Below are 20,474 nucleotides of genomic sequence, written 5' to 3' on the forward strand. Positions count from 1 at the left end.
TGCTATAAATAACATTATAATATATATTTTGTTCTTTGGTATAAGTAGAAATAATTGTTCTCCTTTGTCACATTTCAAAAAGGCCATGCAAATGATAAAAAGAAAACAGGTGTTACAATAAGGAAGTCCACTACAATTTCACGTAAAAGACTACCTGGCCTGTTTTCCTTTATCCTTACTTCCGGCACAGAATTTCACTTTTTAGGCTGACGTCGGACTGCTGGAGATTTGACTTTTTTTTTTTTTTTTTTTTGAAACCGTGATTTCAGCTTTTATGTGGGCTCGTGCTGCCTCCTGTCTACCAGCAGTAAAAATTACAGCTTAAGTGGAAATCCAAACATCCGATTCTACGTTTCAAAATAATAGTCTAACCCGGAGAAGTAAGTTTCTTGATTAAATATCAAAACTGTTTTTTTAAAGAGCTAAAACAACAAATAAAAATAAAATATTTAAAAACAAATGATAAAAATACGACACTTAAATGAACTGTGAAATTATTTATTACATTAATCGAAAGCTTAAAGTTACATGTTCGCAGTAATGGTGTGTTTTATACATTGTATAAATATATAGAGGGACGTTAAAATGGGATTTGGCAGGTGGGGTAATTAATGAAAAGTAAGTCACAGAATTATTTCGTTTGTGAGGTCCAGTAGATTTTCCTTTGAGTGCAGAATGGGATCAGCTGATCTGCTCCTCCGGTACTCAGTGCAATTACATTCAAGATATAATTAAATGTTTCATTTCCAACGGGGTCCCTTTAGCTCATTTAGCTCATCCTTTTATGCACGTATGCATTTCCGATATTAAGGTAAACGTTTATTTAAACTTTTATTTTGAAGACATGCGAGCCCAGTTTCCGGCAATTGACTCCGTTTACTTGACGTGCCTGCGTTTTGACGTGTGAATCATCCTTCCTCCTAAGATGGCGTTGCACCTGTTCTGTCTGTGTTGATTCTACTTGTTTTCGGCTCGGCATTAGAAAATAAACGATCTTCCAAGCGTCGACATTAAAGCGGACACGGTTCCGAAGCGAGGTCGGCTGTTCAAAGATGTCCACAGACGAGCTGTCAGCCTCGGATAGCGAGGCTGTGCTAGCCGGAGCAGGGGAGCGGTGGGCTCCGGTGGGCGCTGTGGCTAGCCCCGAGGATGAGAGCGGGAGCTGCGGCAGGGGCGCTCATTCGAGGCAGAGATGCTCGACGTCGGCCAGCGAGGAGGAAATGACCTCCCGGCTGAGGAGGCTCGAGGAGGAGCAGGACTTACTAAACTCCTCTCTCCTCGCACTCACCTCTCACTTCGCTCAGGTCCAGTTCAGACTGAAGCAGATCGTTCACGCACAGAGCGAGGAGAAGGAGAGGATGCTGGCAGACCTGGAGGAGTTCGCCTTCAGGGGATGCCCGCATGTGGTGGGCTGCAGGGCTCAGGACACCAAGCAGCTGGAGAACTCGGTGAGGACTCTGATTTTATACTTCCTCCAGACAGTGCGCAGACGAGAAGTGTCATAATTTTAAAATAAATATTTCCTTGTGTTGCTCTGTAATTGATTCCTATTATTACTCACATTCACTCCATATATTAGGATTGCTGTATATTATTGGTATTTTGTACCAAAAGGTTGAAAAGCTGTTTCTGTGTCAGCATTAAAATTGGATAAACATTGCATACCTGTACTAATTGGTTTCGTTTTCCAGCCTCCTCCTTTTCTGTCTTTTCTGATGGGTAAATGCTCATAGCGCTATTAAACTGCCCAACATGCACACATTTACTCTCTAGCAGCCAGTTATTCTGATTAAAGTGTCTTTATTGCATCACAGGATTGCCTGCTGCGCCCACCTGTGTGTTCCTGCAGAACTCTTATCTCTCATGGAAAAAAAATGTCTCCTATTGTCTTTTGTCACAGGCGTGTGAGTCACAGCGGCGCAGGCTCAATAAAAATGCCTCGAGCAGATCTCAGTCTGTTTAATAAAGGCTTGTGTTTGCACAGGGAAATTGAAGCCACCTGCTTTGTTCCTTTTCTTCTTCTTCTTTTTAACCCCTCTTCGGCCACAGCCTTGTCCTCGTTAGCTGCTGTGTGTGTGACTATAGATTTTCCTCATGTGTTTGACCTAAAAGCCCTTTTTCTTTGTCTCCCCTGTTGCATGCTTTGCTTGCAGGGCGATCTGGTGAGTATGAAGCGATACCTGATGTCTCGTTGAGAGTTTGGTTTGTGTAAAAGTCCTGTTCAGTGTTTGTCAGACCTTGAAGTGGCCCAAATATTCTGTTTTTTTTGTGTGTTTTCATCTTAACTGGAAAATGCTGGGAACAAAATTTCCGTTTGTTGATGCTGGCAAAGCGTCCACACTGGTGTCTGTTTGTTACATGGGGCGATCGTGGCTCAAGAGTTAGGAGTTCACCTTGTAATCGGAAGGTTGCCGGTTCGAGCCCCAGCTTGGACAGTCTCGGTCGTTGTGTCCTTGGGCAAGACACTTCACCCGTTGCCTACTGGTGGTGGTCAGAGGGCCGGGTGGCGCCAGTGTCCGGCAGCCTCGCCTCTGTCAGTGCGCCCCAGGGTGGCTGTGGCTACAATGTAGCTTGCCATCACCAGTGTGTGAATGTGTGTGTGAATGGGTGGATGACTGGATATGTAAAGCGCTTTGGGGTCCTTAGGGACTAGTAAAGTGCTATATAAATACAGGCCATTTACCATGTTACATGCTGTTTCAGTGTTGTGATGCTCACACTGTCAGCTCCTCCTGTCTGTAAAATCTAGAGTGACTGTTTGTGTTTTTCTCCTGTCAGAGTGAGAGGGAGAAGAGGGAACGTCTGGAAGCACAGAGGGAAAAACAGAAGGATCTCATTTTCCAGCTGAAGACGCAGCTGGATGATCTTGAGCGCTTTGCCTACCAGGAGGGAAGCTACGACTCACTGCCGCAGTCCGTCGTCATGGAGAGACAGAAGGTGGGTTTGTGTCAATGCAAACATCACAGCACTTAAATGCTGTTTACAGGTTTTCCTGACAGCCTTCAATCCCTGTTTCTCTTTTAATCTTTACAACCTCCAAAGTGCAAATAAAAACTTCAGGCTCTTCCACCGTCTGAAGTGTCTTCGAGTACTTTCATAAACATTACATTATGCTGAGCAATATAATGTGATGTTTGCGTGTTTCAGTTCAGGTCAAATATCTGACCTCAGCGTGCCCCAGGTTTTGTAAGGATAAGCTGTTTCTCTCATACCTATTAATACTTATTAAAAAGTACAGAGGTTATCCTGTAATCACAAAGCTGTACAAGTAGTTATATTTATATTTGAGTTATTTTTGTGCCATTTCTTTGTTAGCATATATGAAGGTTATATAACAGGAAATCAAAGTTGGTTTGATCTGGAAGGGTGAGGAACTTGAGACTAAAGCGAAAGATTTCGCTGTCAGGAAGATGGCTCTTTTATCTAGGGGAGATCACTGTTAGATAACCTGCTCGAGATCACATTATGTTCAGAAGGGGTTTTTTTTAAAATAAGGGTTTTTTTTAAAAGTACAACATTTCCACAGATTAATTCGCGACTATAAGCTCTAAGAGCAAAAGAGTTTCTCAGCTGAGCCAATCCATTATTCATTAGACTTTTGAACTGTGTGTTAGTGATGCCACTGAATGAAGCCATGCAAACATGAGAAAGTCGAAGTGATCTCCATGATGTCATCGGCCAAATTTGGAGCGATTGTGGCTCAAGAGTTGGGAGTTCGCTGGAAGGTTGCCAGTTCGAGCCCTGGCTTAGACAGTCTCAGTCGTTGTGTCCTTGGGCAAGACACTTCACCTGTTGCCTACTGGTGGTGGTCAGAGGGCCCGGTGGCGCCAGTGTCCGGGAGCCTCGCCTCTGTCAGTGCGCCCCAGGGTGGCTGTGGCTACAATGTAGCTGCCATCACCAGTGTGTGAATGGGTGGATGACTGGATGTGTAAAGCGCTTTGGGGTCCTTAGGGACTAGTAATGCGCTATACAAATACAGGCCATTTATCTGTTGAGTGTGCAAATAAGCAACTTTCAACAGCAACATATTTAAACAGCCATCAAGTTTAAATTTAAGAATGCCCTTAACATTCAAAAGCTTCTACTCCCTCTTGGAGGCAGTGACAATACGCAAAAGGCGTTTAAGCTTCAGCCTGTCTTGTGCTTTCCAGGTCATCATTGACGAGTTGATCAAAAAGTTGGATGTAAACCTGAACGAGGACATCGGGAACTTGTCACCTGAGGAGCTGAGGCAGAGAGTGGACGCTGCCATCGCTCAGATAGTGAACCCAGCCAGAGTCAAAGAGCAGCTGGTGGAGCAGCTCAAAACGCAAATCAGGGATCTGGAGATGTTCATCAACTTCATCCAGGGTACACAGCCTTCTGAGCCGTGGTTTTACTAGCAATGAGATTCATTTTTAATTTCATTCACATGATAACTTTGACATTTTCTTCCACAAGATGAGGTGGGGAACCCTCTTTTGTCAGATGGACGCAGCCAGCAGCCACGTGCAGCAGGGACCAATACCAGATCTCCAGGAGCAAAGAAGAAAGGTCAGACACTCTGTGTGTTTGTTGTATACAGAGATTTCTTAACTGTAGCTTTGATAACACAGGGTACAGTTTTTTTTGCTTTGTAGCGTTTGTAAAATAAAGTCTTTAAAATGTGTGCGTTCCTAATATGCGTTTTTCTTGTGGTTCTTCCTGCTGCAGTGGACCCAGAGCAGGCCCAGAAGATGCGAGAGACCGGCCTGCAGCTGATCCAGAAGGCCCTGGCCGTGCTGCAAATCTTCGCTGCCAGCCAATTTGGCTGCGCGACCGGACACGTCCCCCAGAGCATGTGGCCTCAGGATCTGTGCGGGCAGGACTACGGACCCCTGCTGCAGCGTCTGGAGGCAGCTGTGGAGAAGGTGCGAGTTCTGGGATCGCATAGGCACCCATCTGTCGAACACGTGGTCAATTACACCAGCAGCTCCACACTGGGGGCCCGAGACGAGCTGACGACGTCTGTGAGGAAGGAGCTGGCCATTGCTCTGAAAGACTTGTTGGCTCACGGCCTCTTTTCACCCTCTCAGACCATGAGCGTAGTGCTGGCACCCATCTCCTGCCTTCTGCCTTACAGACCGGTCTCACAAACCATGCACCCATGGGAACTCTTTGTGAAGTACTACCACTCCAAAAACGGGAAGGCCTTCGTAGAGTCACCGGCCCGCCAGCTCTCTCAGTCCTTCGGCCTGCACGTTGGTAGCGGCCCGGTAACCGTCACGCCTAAGCAGTCTCTGCTGTGGGCCGTTCACACTGTGCTGAAGGAGCATGGACGTTACAAGCGAGGACCGGACTCGGAGTTCAAAGCTCTGGTGTGCATGGCTCTGAATGAGCAGCGGCTCGTATCGTGGCTCAACCTGCTGTGCAAGTCGGGCACTCTGATACACCCGCACTATCACTCCTGGAGTTACATGGCGCAGACCGGCTTCGAAGGAGCCCTGCGCATCCTGGGTCGCATCAGCCACCTCAGGTTCAACCTCCCTGTGGATCTGGCTGTTCGGCAGCTGAAGAACATTAAAGATGCTTTCTGAGGATGAGAGTGTTTGTTTTATCAGCTGAACTAAACTGCTCTTACCAAACATTCAGGACCAAAAGCATGACTTTGCTTTAAGTATGTAGCCTTTTAAAGGTTATCTAAGCAGCAACCCTTCTAAAGTTAAGTGCAAGTATGTGATGTCTACACTACATGCATGGGTGATAATGTCGTGTTAGTCTGCATTCCTGCTATATTAAAATATCAAAGACTCAGCTGCTTGTACTGTAAAAATGCCTTATTGTGGAGATGGAGATTACCTCATCTTTAGCCTTCCTGACCTTAGCGACCTGTGCTGCTCATCATACTGTATCATTCCCCTGTCGTACCTGTTAGTGGCCTGAGCTATGCAGCAAACATTGTGTGAGAGTTTTACAGTAATCACTACTGTAATTTCCAGTCTGACAATCCAGGAAGCAAATGAACGAGCAGGAAGTTTGCTCTACCGTGGCCTCTCCATGGTAAACAAGAGCTGTCACGGGTGCTTGTTCTCAGTGAAAAGTGCAGTGGCTTCTGTTTGCGAATGAATAATTCAGCTGGTAAATCATGTGTAGCAAACTGGCTAAACGGCAGCACTTAGGTCAGCCCGTAAAGGAAAACGTGCGATATGGTTTCCTCTGCTGAGGAAAACCCAGATGTGGGTGGTGTTATGTAAGAAATATGCAGCTGTAGCAGATGAAGCTGGTGTCACTTCTGGTGTTTCAGGTTTGAAAAAGCATTTTGACCCTGTATAAACTGCTGCTTTCCTCCTCCTTTCAGGTGTAGTTCAATCCTGCTCATATGGATGAGAATATCCCAAAACTGACATAATTGTAGGATGTAAACTTTTGTTTTGTTTTTTTTTCCATCATCCTGAGACCAGCTCAGTTGCGCGTCCTATATAACTGAATGTATAAACCGTAGATGCTATTAAGTCAGAGTTCACCCCAAAATTGAGTTTCTATATGCTATCGTTTGGCTGTTAGTGCTGCTTGTTATGATTTGAAGCCAAAACATCGTGAGATTCATTGGGAATTCCCCCACCCTGTGACCCTGTGACATGCTAGCTTCAAGAGGAGGGCCAGACTGCACAGTTCCTGAACCCACCTCCTGCCTGGTAGTTGGCACCGACGGTACAAAAGATGGACGTAGCCACGGTGACCCGTTGGTTTGTGCAGTGTTGTCATAAAGCCTCGAGCACCATCTTCATCTCTGTCTTTTGGAACTGGGAATTGACTGTCAATCACAGGTTAAATGCATTACTGCCACCTTCTGGCGTTTTGCTGATTAAAGATATTTTACCAAGAATTTTTGGTAAGAACTAGTTTAGTGGAAGGAAAAAGGTTCCTACACAAAGGATAACTAGTAGGGAAGGTCATGATCTTCAAACATTTGAATAGCAATTCATATATATTGTAAAAATCCATTTATGGGACCAACTGTGTCATTTAGTTTCTATTCAACATAAGCAGATATTTCTACAGCTGAGCAGGGATCTCTCTTAAACCGCTGCAAACCAAAACCATTTAGAAGGACAAATCGCACTAAACACCAGAGGACTGTTGTGTAAATTTGATTTTGGGGTGAACTGCACCTGCAAACTGAGTGTAGTTTAAGTCTTGTTTTCGGGACTAAAGCTTCAGTGTTCCTGTGACCACAAGTATGTATCAAACCTCTGAGTTTGTTTCCTGCACGAGACCATGTGTGCACAATGTGTTACGTGAATAGCAAAGTGTGTTTGGGATAGGTTTGTTATGGTTTTCTCATTCTTTCCCCTGTTTTTGCTTTTTGTTCAGCTGTTGTGTTATTTATGTATTGACACATTTATTTATTCAATAGCTTAGCTCAACAGTTAAAGGGTTAAAGTAGCAGCTGTACTGTAACTGTAGCAGTTCAGTCTGGTAACAGTAGAAACACTGGGTCATCTGTTTATGTTTTATTATATATTGGGATATGAACGATGTTTATCTTTTAGTTTTTAATCTTATTTAATGGAACCTGGTCTGTAAATGAATTAAATGTAATAAATGAACTGCTGAGCTTCTCACAAGGCTTTATCTCTTCTGTTACTAAAAGCCTAATGGTAATGCCTGTTGGGAGATGGCTTAATCTGGGTTATTTATTTATAGCTACAGTCTATAGATTAGACTCTGATGCCAATGTTTTGAAGAGAGACTGGCTATGAGAATGCATCCAATCTTTATGTCCTGCTGTGCACAACAGATTGAGCAGACTGTGGGTTGCAGCTGTCTGAAAACAGCTCATCCAAATGAGAGTGACTGAAGAAGAGGAAAAAGTAAGCCGAATAAAAACAGTTTCAGTTTCAAGCCACCAGAGTGCGTAAATTTAAGACTTGGTAAAATGTGATCGTGAATGCATTAATATGAATGACAGGTATTCAAAGAGAGGAGGGAGCAGTCACTCTAGTGGACACTGTGATAGCAGGATAACTTTAAGCCAAATGACTGCACTCACACAGGTACCCATCAGCAATGCAGAGCAGTGGATTGGTTGAACAGTTGGGTTAGGTTTCTGATTCACTGAATTAACAGATTTTACTGAAATTTCTTTAGGAATTTCGAGATAAATTAAATCAGATCTACAGCTTCATGTGTCTGTGCAGTTAATGGTACAGTTTCCCTTCAAACTCCTACAATAAACCACCATGAATGCATTCAGTTCTGCCTACTGATTGATGATTTCTTCACCAGTAAGTGAAACTGCATCCAAACTTTGCATCCACTCGGCTTGGGGATCATATACAGTGAGTGTGGAGGTATTGTGCCCCTTCCCCCTGTCCTCCTCATATGTGGCTTCCTGTTTCAGTGTGTGCATGCTTTGCCTCTCTGCTCCTGTTTTTTTTCCCACACAATGTTCAAACAATGTGACATTTCAAGCACCTGTCACGGGAAAAAGAAAACACAAATATTTTAGAAAACTATCAAAAACTTTAAAACTGATGTTCTTGTTTATGAGGAAAATAGACTAATTTTATGTTTTTATACACAAATTTGAACCAAGTATGAATGGAAGAGGATTAGGGCCAGTGGGGAAAAAAGTGGGCACGTCTTTTTTTTTCTTTTCCAGAATTCTGAGAAAAAAGTCAAAAAAATTCTTGCTATTTCCTCCTTTTTTGTAAAGCAGTAAATTTCAAAATTCATGGATAACAACAATAATTGTAATGCACATTTTACCCCTCTGTCTTATGAGAAGGATCTATAGCAGGGGTCCCTAATTCCAGTCCACAAGGGCCGGTGTCCCTACAGGTTTTAGATCTCACCCTGGTTCAACACACCTGAATCACATGATTAGTTCATTACCAGGCCTCTGAAGAACTTCAAGACATGTTGAGAAGGTAATCTATCCATTTAAATCAGCTGTGATGGATCAAGGACACATCTGCAGGGACACCGGACCTCGTGGACTGGGATTGGGGACCCCTGATCTATAGTTTCTCATACTCGGTCCCAGCTGCAAATCAAGGGTGATGCACAACCTAAGATTGTCTGCCCCGAGAGCTTCAGTGACTTTACAAGGCAGTATGATGAAGTTTTTAGAACATGGTTGCTTTCATCTTTATTAGATAAGACAGATAAGAAAGAAAACAAAATAGTTCTCTTCATAAAAGGAGAGAAGTAAACACCAAATAATAACCATGTATGTGATCTGTATTGCTTGGAATTGGAATAAGTACAAATCTGTTAGGTATTTGTACATAAATTGCTATGGGTGGATAGATTTAATAGCTCAGCAATGTCTTGGGTCCACCAGACCCGCCAACAATATCTGAGTAACAAACATTTGAACACCACAAAAGGTTTAATGGAGCAAAGCATGTGGATGACTGTCGGGGGACTGAATGCTGCTGTAGATGGTGCAAATAATAAAATAATAATAAATCTACCTGACTTTTCTTGTTACCCTAATTACACTAATTTCTTTTATTTAGATTTCATAACTGAGTCTCTATGCCACCGACTGAAACATTTCTGTGTCCCACGTCTTTTTTTTACTCTGAAATAACTTTGTTCAATACCGTGAAAATCTAAAGAAAGGTAATAATCTACCTCTGGTGTCTTTTTTCTTTAGGTTCCTATTTTTTAAAAAGAAGTGCTAAAATAATAACTTTTATTTAATGATCGAGTTCTGGTGAATTGTTTGTTTAATAAAAATTAATAAACAAAAAAAACATTCGCTTGCTGATACTTACGGATGTGACGTAGGCAGACCGATGGGTCAAAGTTCAGCTAAACCTTGTGGACTTCCTTTCCTGTTAGCGGTGGCCGTAGAACAGCATCAGTGAGTGCGATTTCCCTTCAAACAATCTTCATCCATCGCTCCAAATGCGCCTAATTTTATCATTTTTTTCATGATACATAGACGGCACCGACTCTGTTAGTTCAGATGTGGCCGTTAGTTTGTAGATTTTGTTTGCTAAAGAAAGAAAATGAGCAGATTTATCGCAGCGCTTCGTCCCCAGCTGTGCTCTTTTCAACATGGCAGCTTCCTTGATGTGTAGACGCTCAGAGTCCCATTGAACCGACTGTTTATGTGTGTAGGCATCTTATTGAGCTGTATTCGTTTTGCTATAAGTAAAGGGGCTTATGCGGTGCACTTAATAATGTGTCCGAGCAAAATAATTAAAATGAAAACTGCTTGAAAGCTGTTAGCCTAGCTGAAAGCTAATGCTAATGTAGCATAAACGAGAGGCCGACTTGGAGACGTGTTGGCGGATTGACGGGTTTGATATGATATTGACACTGAGTTCAAATGTGCCCTCTCTTTCTGGCAGAAATGGGCAAGTTCATGAAGCCTGGGAAGGTGGTGATGGTCCTAGCTGGACGCTACGCTGGGCGCAAAGCTGTCATCGTCAAGGTAAGACCGAAGAGCTTCTGGGAGTTTGCTGATTGTATGGCACATGTGCCTGAATATGTACACACCAAGCTCTTACCAGAGTTGTCCATCTGAAAGCCAAATTGCCATTTGTCTGCATGTTGAATTTCCAAGAATACAGTATTCAGGCCATGCGATGAGGGATGGAAAATAAGTCCTATTACAGTCCGTGTATTATGTGTTTCCCATGTGTTTCAGTAAGACAGCCTACAAACGTTTTGTTATAACTACAGTTGGGCTTTGTGCTCAGAGCTCGTCACTTCATGTATATATATTGGATGTAAAACTAGAAAGTGGTGAGTAAATATCTCTGTGGGTGCTGGGGAGCATGTTGCCTGTGGAGCACAGCTCAAGCTCCTTGCTTAAACTGACTTTGCTTTAGTAGTGTTTGGATTTGTACACACATGTGTGTGCTGTGTGGAAGGAGGCATCTCTTTTTCAGAAGATATTCTAAGATGGTCAAGTTGGCGTAAGTCCATAGTTAAGGTAGCTGAATGATAATTGGAATGCTACGACATACCTGACCAGCTGGAAGGGAAAACATGAGATGGGAAGAAACTGAGTTTACATAATTTCCTTTGGGATTAAAAAAAGTATACTGACTCTGATAACAATACCAGATGGTGTCATTCCCTCAGGTGGAAAGAAAAATAAAATAAAAGGCTGGGTAACTCACCAGAACTGCTCTAACTGGCTTTACTTGGGTGGGCAGCACATTAAAGGAAAACTGATACGTGGGGAAACACTGATACATTTCTTTGCCTTCAAATACATACTGCGGTGGTAATTCAGCTTTTCGTCTTGTGTTTCGTGTCTCTGATGTCACATCCTCCTGCTAATGTCTGCCTGCAGAACATTGATGATGGCACCGCTGACCGCCCCTACAGCCACGCTCTGGTCGCCGGCATCGACCGCTATCCCCGTAAGGTGACCACATCCATGGGCAAGAAGAAGATCGCCAAAAGGTCCAAGATCAAGGCCTTCGTTAAGGTGTTCAACTACAACCACCTCATGCCCACCAGGTCAGTGTCTCATCTACATTGACATAATTAGGTTTTCCTGTAAAGAAAATAAAGTGGTGGTGACAGATGAAGTCTTTTGGAATGTCTTATAAAAAGTGTCCAACAGCTGTAACATGATTGGATACCATATTATTAATGCTAAATCAAGAAAGGCTGTCATTTTTAAAAACATCTGGTTGATTAAATGTTTTGAGTTTAATCGAGGAGGCTGGTTATTCTTTTTTCAAAAATCCAATCAAATCTATGGGCTGAAATCTGACATGGTGTTCTTCCCATTATTATTTATGTGTCTGTGAAGACATTTACAGATAATCAATGATAATCAATATTGTGAAACTTGTGTAATGACAGTTTCTGTGAGTCTCATATTCATAAATCCACCCATCAAACTCGGTGAGGTGCAAATAAATACAGTGCGTGTCTGAATCTGAACTGTGCATTCATTAGAAGTTTAAATATTATATTGCTTGCAGTTATTTAAGCAGAGAGTTGGAATGTGTGGCGTCTTCAGATCAAAGTTTTATTACTGGAGATGTTTTTGTTGCTTTTTGTCCTTTCCAGCTGTTAACAGCTGTTCTTTGCTTCTTCTGCTTTTGGATCCACTTGTTTTAAACGACCAACATGCTTGACTTGCCTTATGCGTTTGATCTGAATAATTGTTACTACTTCAGGGTGAACGAGCCACTTAAGCAAAAAGTACTCTGTTTTTTTAGGACGGCTGTTTTGCTCCGTAAAATGACTGATCCCTTTAAGTACATAAATAGGTCTGTTAAACGCTGCTGTCACTTTATCTGAACAGATGCTCTTCAGACATCTTTGGTGCTCAAAACCTATAAAAACTATAAAACTTTATCTTGATGACGAAAAGAGATTTTGCTTAATTTTTTATTTATTTCTTAACTGGCGCCTGGTTTTCAGAACGTGGGCCAGTTATAGTTTTGTTCCAGTGATTTTCATTTTTAGACTGAGGTATAAAAAGGTCTGACAGTCATCCTGCTGATGCTCTGATGCAGGAATATGTGATGTTCAGCTGTTGATCGAAGATGTGATCAAATTGTAATTTGTAGAAGAATGTTGAACAAGAGGAGTCATTTTTATCAAACAGCAGTTAGTTGCTGGTTGACATCAGTGGCTTTTCACCCACACAGGCTGCCTTAAGTGCTTGATGTGTCTGATTCAGTGTAACGTTGAACAAAGTTGATGCAACGCTGAGGGAGAACGTCGACTTGAACATTGAGCAGGTTTATGATCCATTTGTAATTTATGAATCTGGAAGCTAGTAAAGCGATACTGATTGTTCATATCGTACAGGTATGAAGGTGCTCAGCAGAGCGAGCTGCAGTCAGCCATTGGTGTCAATTTAAAAAAAAGTCTTTAACATGTTTTTACTCCTTCAGATACTCTGTGGATATTCCTCTGGACAAAACTGTTGTGAACAAGGATGTCTTCAGGGATCCAGCTCTCAAACGCAAAGCCAGGCGGGAGGCCAAGGTCAAGTTTGAGGAGAGGTGAGTCTCCCTGATTTCCTTTTGATTTAACATCAGAGGATTTATGTCTCAATTTTAATAAAGTACATCAGGGTTACATCTTTCATGATTTCAAAATGAGTATGTTTTGTAAAGTAGAGTTAAGTGGACAAAAAGTCCGGCGGCAGCACAATCATGGGAAAAAAGATCCCATTATGATCAAAATAAACCCGTTCTTTGAAACATTTTGTAATTTCCTCTTAGCAAGCAGTTGGTGTGTGCACGTCCAGATTGTAATCAGTGATGTTTGTTCTGTTTGATCAGAGAAAATGACTTCACCTCCTGTTTGTTGTTTCAGGTACAAGACGGGCAAGAACAAGTGGTTCTTCCAGAAGCTCAGATTCTAAATTCACTCGGTTTCACAAATAAATGTTTAAAAACTGATTTTCACTCTTGACTCATCGTGTTTGTGTGGGGTGTGTTTTCTCATACTGAAAATTCATGAAATATTCTTAAGGATTCCATCTGGAAAACTGTGGAAATAGACTTGTAATATTCACCAGCTGCTGAAAAAGTAATCGGAGTTACTCTTGGTTACGAGGACTTAGTCGCACCAAATTACCCTGTAACGTAGTGCAGATGTCTGACCTTGGCACAAAGTCATCACTCACCTTTTTTCAATCTTTGAAACAGGTTGTATGATATCTTACTGCCTGCTTTCAACAGTGGTTGGAACTAAACGGCACCAATAATGTGAACTTTACAAGACTGATACTGGAATCAGACACGAGTTCACATTTTCTGCTGAAAGAAATCATTCACTGCTGCTTCTGTGTGAATTTGATCAGCTGGAACAGCTAAATACAAACTTAAAGGTTGAACAAAATGTAAGCCTGACTAATTATTCAATGAACATTTTAGCATGAAAGATTCTCGGGAACTTTCAGAGGCGTATGGCTCGAATACTTGAACATTCAATGAGGGTGTATGAATGTGGCAGTGAGATGTGGTTGCATTTTCATTTTTAATTTTTTTTAAGCATCTGAATTAAAGGCAGACTGCAATGATAGAAAATCTTCATTTAGCTGTTGGTACGTTGTATTGTGATCAGAGCTCATCAGACAATTTGTATAGTGTTTAGCAGTTTCAGGCAAATTTTGATTTTAAGAAACTTGACTGCACATGAGAAATCTTAAATATTGAATATTTGTTCAACATTTTAATATTGAAGTAATTGATCACTGGTTACAGGTGTATTGATGCGGGGATGAACTTTAAACGGGTGAAAAACAATATTTTAAGTTTTTGAAAAACATGAAAATGGCTGAAACAATATTCTTACAAAGATACAATAAAAATATACAGGAAATATCTGGATTTGTCAGCAATCATCAGATCAGACTGATGTGTGCTTTGATCCTGACATAACGTGCCTGCACTGCAATACCTGTTCTCAAGTTCCTAGATTTGCCCCTAACGAATACCATCCACATTATTATATTTAAAAATATATTTGTCTCTTTGGTTTGTAAAATAAAATAAAAAAAGTAATTTAATAATTAATTTTAAAAAACACGCTGGCATACATGTGCGGACTGATCATCACCGCTAAAACATAAAAGAAAAGGAAATATGACGTAATTTATATGTGTGTGTGTGTGTGTGTGTGTGTATTTATATTTATTTATATCAGAAGTTAAATGAATCGGAAACTTGAAGATGTTCCAAAAACAGAATCTGAATTATTTTTTCCTCTCATGAAGTGCTTCGCAGCTGATGTAAGGTTCCGTATTTCCCACAGGAATTAAATGCAGCGTTTTGTTTATTTTGGATGCAGCTCCCCCTGCTGGTGGGAAGCGGCATTAATTATACGTAAAGACGCAGGGGATCCTCCTGCGGGGAAAGAGAAACTGAAAGAACCAGTGTGAGTTCAGAGCAGTGATCGTCGGGAGGAGGTAGGTTCACTGCGGCTGCTTTTTTTTAAAATAAGAAATAAACCTTGATAAAAACACGCAAATTCATGTGAAATGTGGGAGTTTTCATCAGAGGCTTGATTTAGGTGATTTATTTCCAGGTTCAGAGTAATTCAACTTACTGAGATGTCATCTGTGTGTGGTTTAAAGCAGGCCTGCGGTACATTTTGTTGTTGTGAAGTTTACTTGAGCTGTGTTTTAGCTGTTTGACTCTCAGTCTGTGTCGATCCTCTGTTAAAAACCTCATTTGGCTGTTCAATGAGTGACAGTGTGTCACATCTGTAATGTTTTGTAAACTTTTTTTCCAGGTTACTTTCACTATGTCGTCAGACGAGGTGAGAGCTCGTTTTGCTTCTTCCTGTTGTTGTTGTCGTTATTATCAAAGCGTTTTAAACCACACGCGTAATGCTGCTCTCCCTGCCAACATTTATTAAGTGTGTTAAAGATATCTATTTAACCCACTGTGTTACACAGCCTGAGTGTAGGCGTTTACTTACCTTCCGGCATTCCGTGTCTCCATGTTGTGTTTCAGGACTTCTCTCTGGTTCCGGATTCACAATCCGAGGACACCTTGGAGGGGATTAAGGCTTCAATCAAAAACTACAAGGTGCATTGAGAATTTATGAGTGCGGCTTCATTACACTTGGGCAGTTTACCTCCAGTTACACGCAGGGCTCCTAAACTATTCATATGTCTCTGAATACAACCCAGTCCTAAAATGAGATCCAAGTATGCTGCGGGTGCTTCGGTTTCTGTGGTCCTTTTTTGTGGAACAAGCCACCTGCTGACCTGAGATCAGTTACATATGTGTGTATATTCAAAAAACAGACTAAAAACCTTTTTTATTTTGAGACAGGCATTCTAAACGTACACAAGTTTCATGTTTTTATCTTCTGCTGTAAGCATGTTGACTTCCTAAAACTGCTATTTCTAGTAGGGAGAAAGCTCTCTGTCAGGTCCAGTTCTCGATCTCGTGATTTCTACCTCCACTAAAGAGGCTGTGTGATTAGTTCTGTTTAGTATGGAGCACTATTACCCAAGAGGTTGCATGAACATTTTACCACAGGGGTGGTGTCGCCAAACATAGAAGTGGTTAAAGTTCTGGAGTCAATCCCGATCTGCATCCTGGACATTTTGGGAATATTATTTACTGTTACGAGAAAGATCAGGAGTGCACATTTTGCATCATATGATCACAAACGTATATCAAACTTCTCAAAAAACTGCAAGTTAGCATTCTGAATCCAAGTTCTCGTTCATCCACGCTGTGGAGGGAACACGCTTTTATCACGAAATCATACAATTTAATTAAACCTTCATGGCTTAATGGGTCAAAAATGGAAGAGTATAATAATGTAGACATAATGTAAAGGAGACTTTAACGTATGTTGCACTACAGTGTAGTAATGTCCTTGATGAGGTGAGCAGCAATTCTGTTTCTGGTGTTTTAACACAAAACAGGAGAAATGTTTACAATAACCAGCAGGCGCTCGGGTGAAAAGAAAACTGAATGTGCAGGTGTGTGAGGTCCACTGCATGTCTCTGTCCAGGTCCTGCCTTTGACCATAGGTTCAGCTTTAAAATCAGAAACACTTCCACTAAAGGTGTGTGTGTGTTGTTCTGTAAACACTGCAGATTGAGCTGCTGTCTATCTTAGCTGAATGCTCACACACAGATTCAGTTTTGGTTAAATAAAGGCTGAAATACATATACACAGCATAAGCATGCTGTATTTATTAGGAGCAGAAGAACAAAACTCAGAAGAGATTACGTGTTATTAAAATAACTGTTTTAACATTTATTAAACTCCGAGAAGAGTTGTTCTGTTGTTCTGCACAAAATACAACCACAAAAGTTCGTGTTTAAAGAGATGTTACATGTCATGCTGATTAGACATCAATAATAACAACAGCCTGGACTCAGCTCTCCCTCTGTGTCCACAGAAAAAGTATGACCAGCTGATGGAGGAGACAAAGGAGCTGACTAAAACTATACAAGACCGGCGAGATCTGAAGCAGCAGTTCAAACACCGCACTGACAAACTGACCCAGGATCTGGAAGCTGACAAACGCTCCTACGGAGACCAGCTAGCCAATGAAAAGGTAAAGCATGTGTGACATAAACATGCTTATTTCTCAGTGTTACTCTGAGTTTTTCCACCACCATTTAAAGCACTGCGAATAAGTATAGAGTAAAACCCAAGGAATTTCCTCACTGCACTTCCCCTCAAGGGAAAAATGTTGGTCAGATGGCAGAGGTTCAATAACAGGAAGGAAACAAGGAGTCAAGAGGACAGATAATAGTTATTCCCTGAATTTTAAGGTTGCGCCTTTGAAAACAAGGTGGGAGTTAAATATGAAATGGAAAATTTTAAGTGACAATAACTCATAAAAATATATATTAACAATAGGACAAGCAACGCAATGGCATTAAACAACAATTAACAAAATAGTACATGTTATTGTTAATATTGAGTGAATGTAAATACTTGTAATTGCTTTCCTAACAGTGTAAATTAAGAAACTGAATCACTAGAAAACAGCACATTAGAATCCCACAAAACCTTAAATGCTTTTTGATTTCTGTGTCTTCTAGTCGAAGCTGGATCTGCTAAAGCAGGAGGAGCTCAAACTGGTGGCGGAGATCAAGGAAACTAATGCTGCTATTAAGGAGGAAGAGGCCAATAAGAAGCACCTGATGCAACAGGCCGACGTACGTTAACCTGATGAGACACACCCCCTTCTGCAGCCCGACACGCCGTGACCTCACCCCGTTAACCTGTACCTGCTGATTTCAGGTGTTCACCTCTGTACCAGAGAGGGACATGGTCTTCAAGGGAGCGACTGGAAATGCAAACAACAAGCAAGAGTTTGAGATGAAGCCACATATCGTTTACCCGATGGATGGCGGGACAGCGCTGATTACCTTCGAGGAGGAAGTCGGTGAGTTTTTGCCGGCACTGGCGTGGTTCAGATTTATCTGCGTTTGTTAAAAGGAAGCAGGTGATTAGATCTTATTTTTAACAGAAACATTAAAAAGTGTGCATAAAGTATTAAAATGCTAATTTCCATATTTTTATTCATGCACTGTACCGGAGGAGCTTTGCGTGATTTGCTGTTCAAAATAATTTTTATTTTTCTTACTTTGGGGTTTGGTGCAGGACTTCTAAATTAAACAAGCTGCTTTAGCTCCTCCCCCTTTAACCTTCTGTAGGTGGCTTAAACAGCAGGTAGATGGATCGCACTCACGTTTTTGTGCCACATTCAACAGAAAAATTCAAAAAGTATGTTGATAAATGTATCTACCTTCAGCTGCAGGGCAAAACTGAGCCACTAGGGGGCCTAATGTCACTTTTCAAAACCAGCTACTAAGCTGCAAGCAGGAAGATGCTTTTTGCAGCTTATTTGGCTTTAAACTGGAGCCAAATAAAATTATTAGTTCTTTATTATTAGATTATTAGGGCTCCAAAATGAAATAAATAATCTGCAAGATGAATCTTCAGGCTCTCATCATCACTTTCGGCTATTTTCAAAAATATAAATTAAATTTAAAATTCCGGATCTTTCTGTTTCATTTTCCAGTGGCAAGGAAGATTCTGGAACTGAAGAAGCATCAGGTGGATCTGGGAGGAGAGTGCAGCATCACAGTGGAGGCCAGGCCGGTTCATCTGATGCTGCCCAAGCTGGTGGAGGTAAAACAAACGACCACAGCGAATCAAAGACGGCGTCGGCCCAGGTTTAGCTGATCTGCTCACGTGTCCCGTCTGTTCCCGCAGATCGACTCTGAGGTTTCTTCTCAGCGTATTTTAATCTCCAACCTGCCCAGAATGGAGACCGAGACTCTGGTGGACAAGCTGGAGATCCATTTCTCCAAAACTAAAAATGGAGGCGGTGAGGTGGCGGACTGTGAATACCTGTCTGACTCTGAGACGGTGGTCCTCACGTTTGCGGAGAACAGTGAGCATCGAATATTTTACCCTCATGTCACAGGGCACAGTTTGTTTAAATGAAACTTCAGAGACAAGAATAACTCTGTGTTTGGTGGATTATGATGTTCTGAGCTGTGCATATAAAGAGTAATCAGGATTGTTGTTGTTGACCACCAGCTGATGGACTGTTTCTTTTGTATTAGTTGCCAAACGTGTGGTACAAAATGAGTTCCATGACTTGAGTGTCCAAAAGAAGAAGCACACAGTGAGAGTGACGCCTTTCCTCAACGGGAAAATTTCAAACCTGAAGGTAAGCACATTTATCAGATTATCTGTATCTGCTCTTACTGAAATTCTAATAAAATATATTTTAATAAATTTGAGGGTTTTGTGTGTGTGTGTGTGTGTGTGTGTGTGTGTGTGTGTGTGTGTGTGTGTGTGTGTGTGTGTGTGTGTGTGTGTGTGTGTGTGTGTGTGTGTGTGTGTGTGTGTGTGTGTGTGTGTGTGTGGTGGATTGTCCATCAGACCAAGATGACGCAGTGTCCTCGGGCGGTAATGCTGACAGGAATACCCGACATCATGGAGCGGGAAACTCTGCAGGACCTGCTAGAAATCCACTTCCAGAAAAACACCAACGGCGGGGGAGAAATCGAAGCTTTCCTCTACAACCCGCTGGGAGAGCACACCTCTGCTGTGTTTGGAGGCGTCACACCAGACTCTGAGGATGAGGAACAGTAGATCCACCACTGCTGCTTGGACAAAGGTTCAGGGTTAATATCATCTACCAGAAATGAGGACCGGAACTTGTTTTTGTCCCTTGCATGAGGGAAGTCAGCATAAATTTATAAAAGTTATTATTCAAAGGGGATTTTTGGCGTCAGAAAAAGTGGGTGGTAATTTTTCTATGATTGCAGAGATTCAAGTGAAAGTGCATCTATAAAGTATTTAACCTGGGTAAATACTGTGGTATTATAGTCATGCAATACAGCTTGATTATATTGCATTTACATAAACTGCTGATGAAACAATTTCCAGTCTTAGTGCAGACAAATGTAAAATATTAAACTGTATGAAATGAAGTTTTTTTCCTGCTAAAATAGAAAAAAAAAAGTTTAGTAGTTGTGCCATATCTCATTTTTTTTCTTTCTGTGAAAAAGATGGCGGCGTCCATCTTTAGTTACTGGAGAAGCGTCTGGATTTCTGAATGCAAAGCAACTGAATTACTTATTTTTAAGAAGATTGCCTTGTTGGATGTCGTGGGCTCCATTTTATTGTATTCATAAAAGAATAAAAGTTAATTGTGAGAAAATCCTCTTTGGACATTTGGTGCTTTTTGACACGCTTGTATTTGATAGTGGACAGATAACCCCGACCAATTAAATTAATCAAAGATAAAAAGGCAACTTATAAAGCCAATTTCACACCGTGTCTTTAGGCACTTTGTTACTAGCAGCCTGTCACATAAACAGTAATTTGTTCCCATTTTTTCAGATCAACCACAAAAGATGCCAAAGATAACTGACAAGCACGAAATTGTAATTTTGCACCAACAAGGATTTCCCAGAGTTTTTAGCTGAAAACATGGTGTGCATGCAGTCTGTCCTTAAAATTACAAACTAAAAAAAGTGGAGGGGAAAAACAAAATAAAAAAAAAAC

The 20,474-nt window shown here is 41.4% G+C and overlaps 3 protein-coding genes across 4 annotated transcripts; all 3 read left to right on the plus strand.

Moving 5' to 3' along the window:
* The first annotated feature begins 16 nt into the window (after positions 1-16).
* On the plus strand, positions 17-7,586 carry rundc1 (RUN domain containing 1). Its single transcript, XM_026164105.2, has 5 exons — positions 17-1,448; positions 2,779-2,937; positions 4,152-4,350; positions 4,441-4,533; positions 4,693-7,586. The coding sequence occupies exons 1-5, from the start codon at positions 1,053-1,055 to the stop codon at positions 5,553-5,555; spliced, it is 1,710 nt and encodes a 569-aa protein (XP_026019890.1). The 5' UTR covers positions 17-1,052; the 3' UTR covers positions 5,556-7,586.
* Positions 7,587-9,680: 2,094 nt separating this feature from the next.
* Positions 9,681-13,361, plus strand: rpl27 (ribosomal protein L27). Of its 2 annotated transcripts, none has more exons than XM_026164107.2 (5): positions 9,681-9,835; positions 10,329-10,411; positions 11,282-11,451; positions 12,849-12,959; positions 13,276-13,361. In XM_026164107.2, exons 2-5 carry the CDS (start codon positions 10,331-10,333, stop codon positions 13,322-13,324), a joined length of 411 nt encoding a protein of 136 aa, XP_026019892.1. In that variant the 5' UTR covers positions 9,681-9,835; positions 10,329-10,330; the 3' UTR covers positions 13,325-13,361. The 2 variants fall into 2 exon arrangements, with proteins under 2 accessions (XP_026019892.1, XP_080156243.1); XM_080300117.1 differs by having other exon boundaries at positions 9,770-10,087.
* Positions 13,362-14,772: 1,411 nt separating this feature from the next.
* On the plus strand, positions 14,773-20,127 carry ifi35 (interferon-induced protein 35). Its single transcript, XM_026164106.2, has 10 exons — positions 14,773-14,872; positions 15,199-15,225; positions 15,423-15,497; positions 16,834-16,992; positions 17,486-17,602; positions 17,688-17,832; positions 18,472-18,581; positions 18,666-18,846; positions 19,022-19,128; positions 19,344-20,127. The coding sequence occupies exons 2-10, from the start codon at positions 15,211-15,213 to the stop codon at positions 19,554-19,556; spliced, it is 1,122 nt and encodes a 373-aa protein (XP_026019891.1). The 5' UTR covers positions 14,773-14,872; positions 15,199-15,210; the 3' UTR covers positions 19,557-20,127.
* The last annotated feature ends 347 nt before the right edge of the window (positions 20,128-20,474 follow it).

Source organism: Astatotilapia calliptera, chromosome 4 (assembly GCF_964374335.1).
Source record: "Astatotilapia calliptera chromosome 4, fAstCal68.1, whole genome shotgun sequence".
Lineage (NCBI taxonomy): Eukaryota > Metazoa > Chordata > Actinopteri > Cichliformes > Cichlidae > Astatotilapia > Astatotilapia calliptera.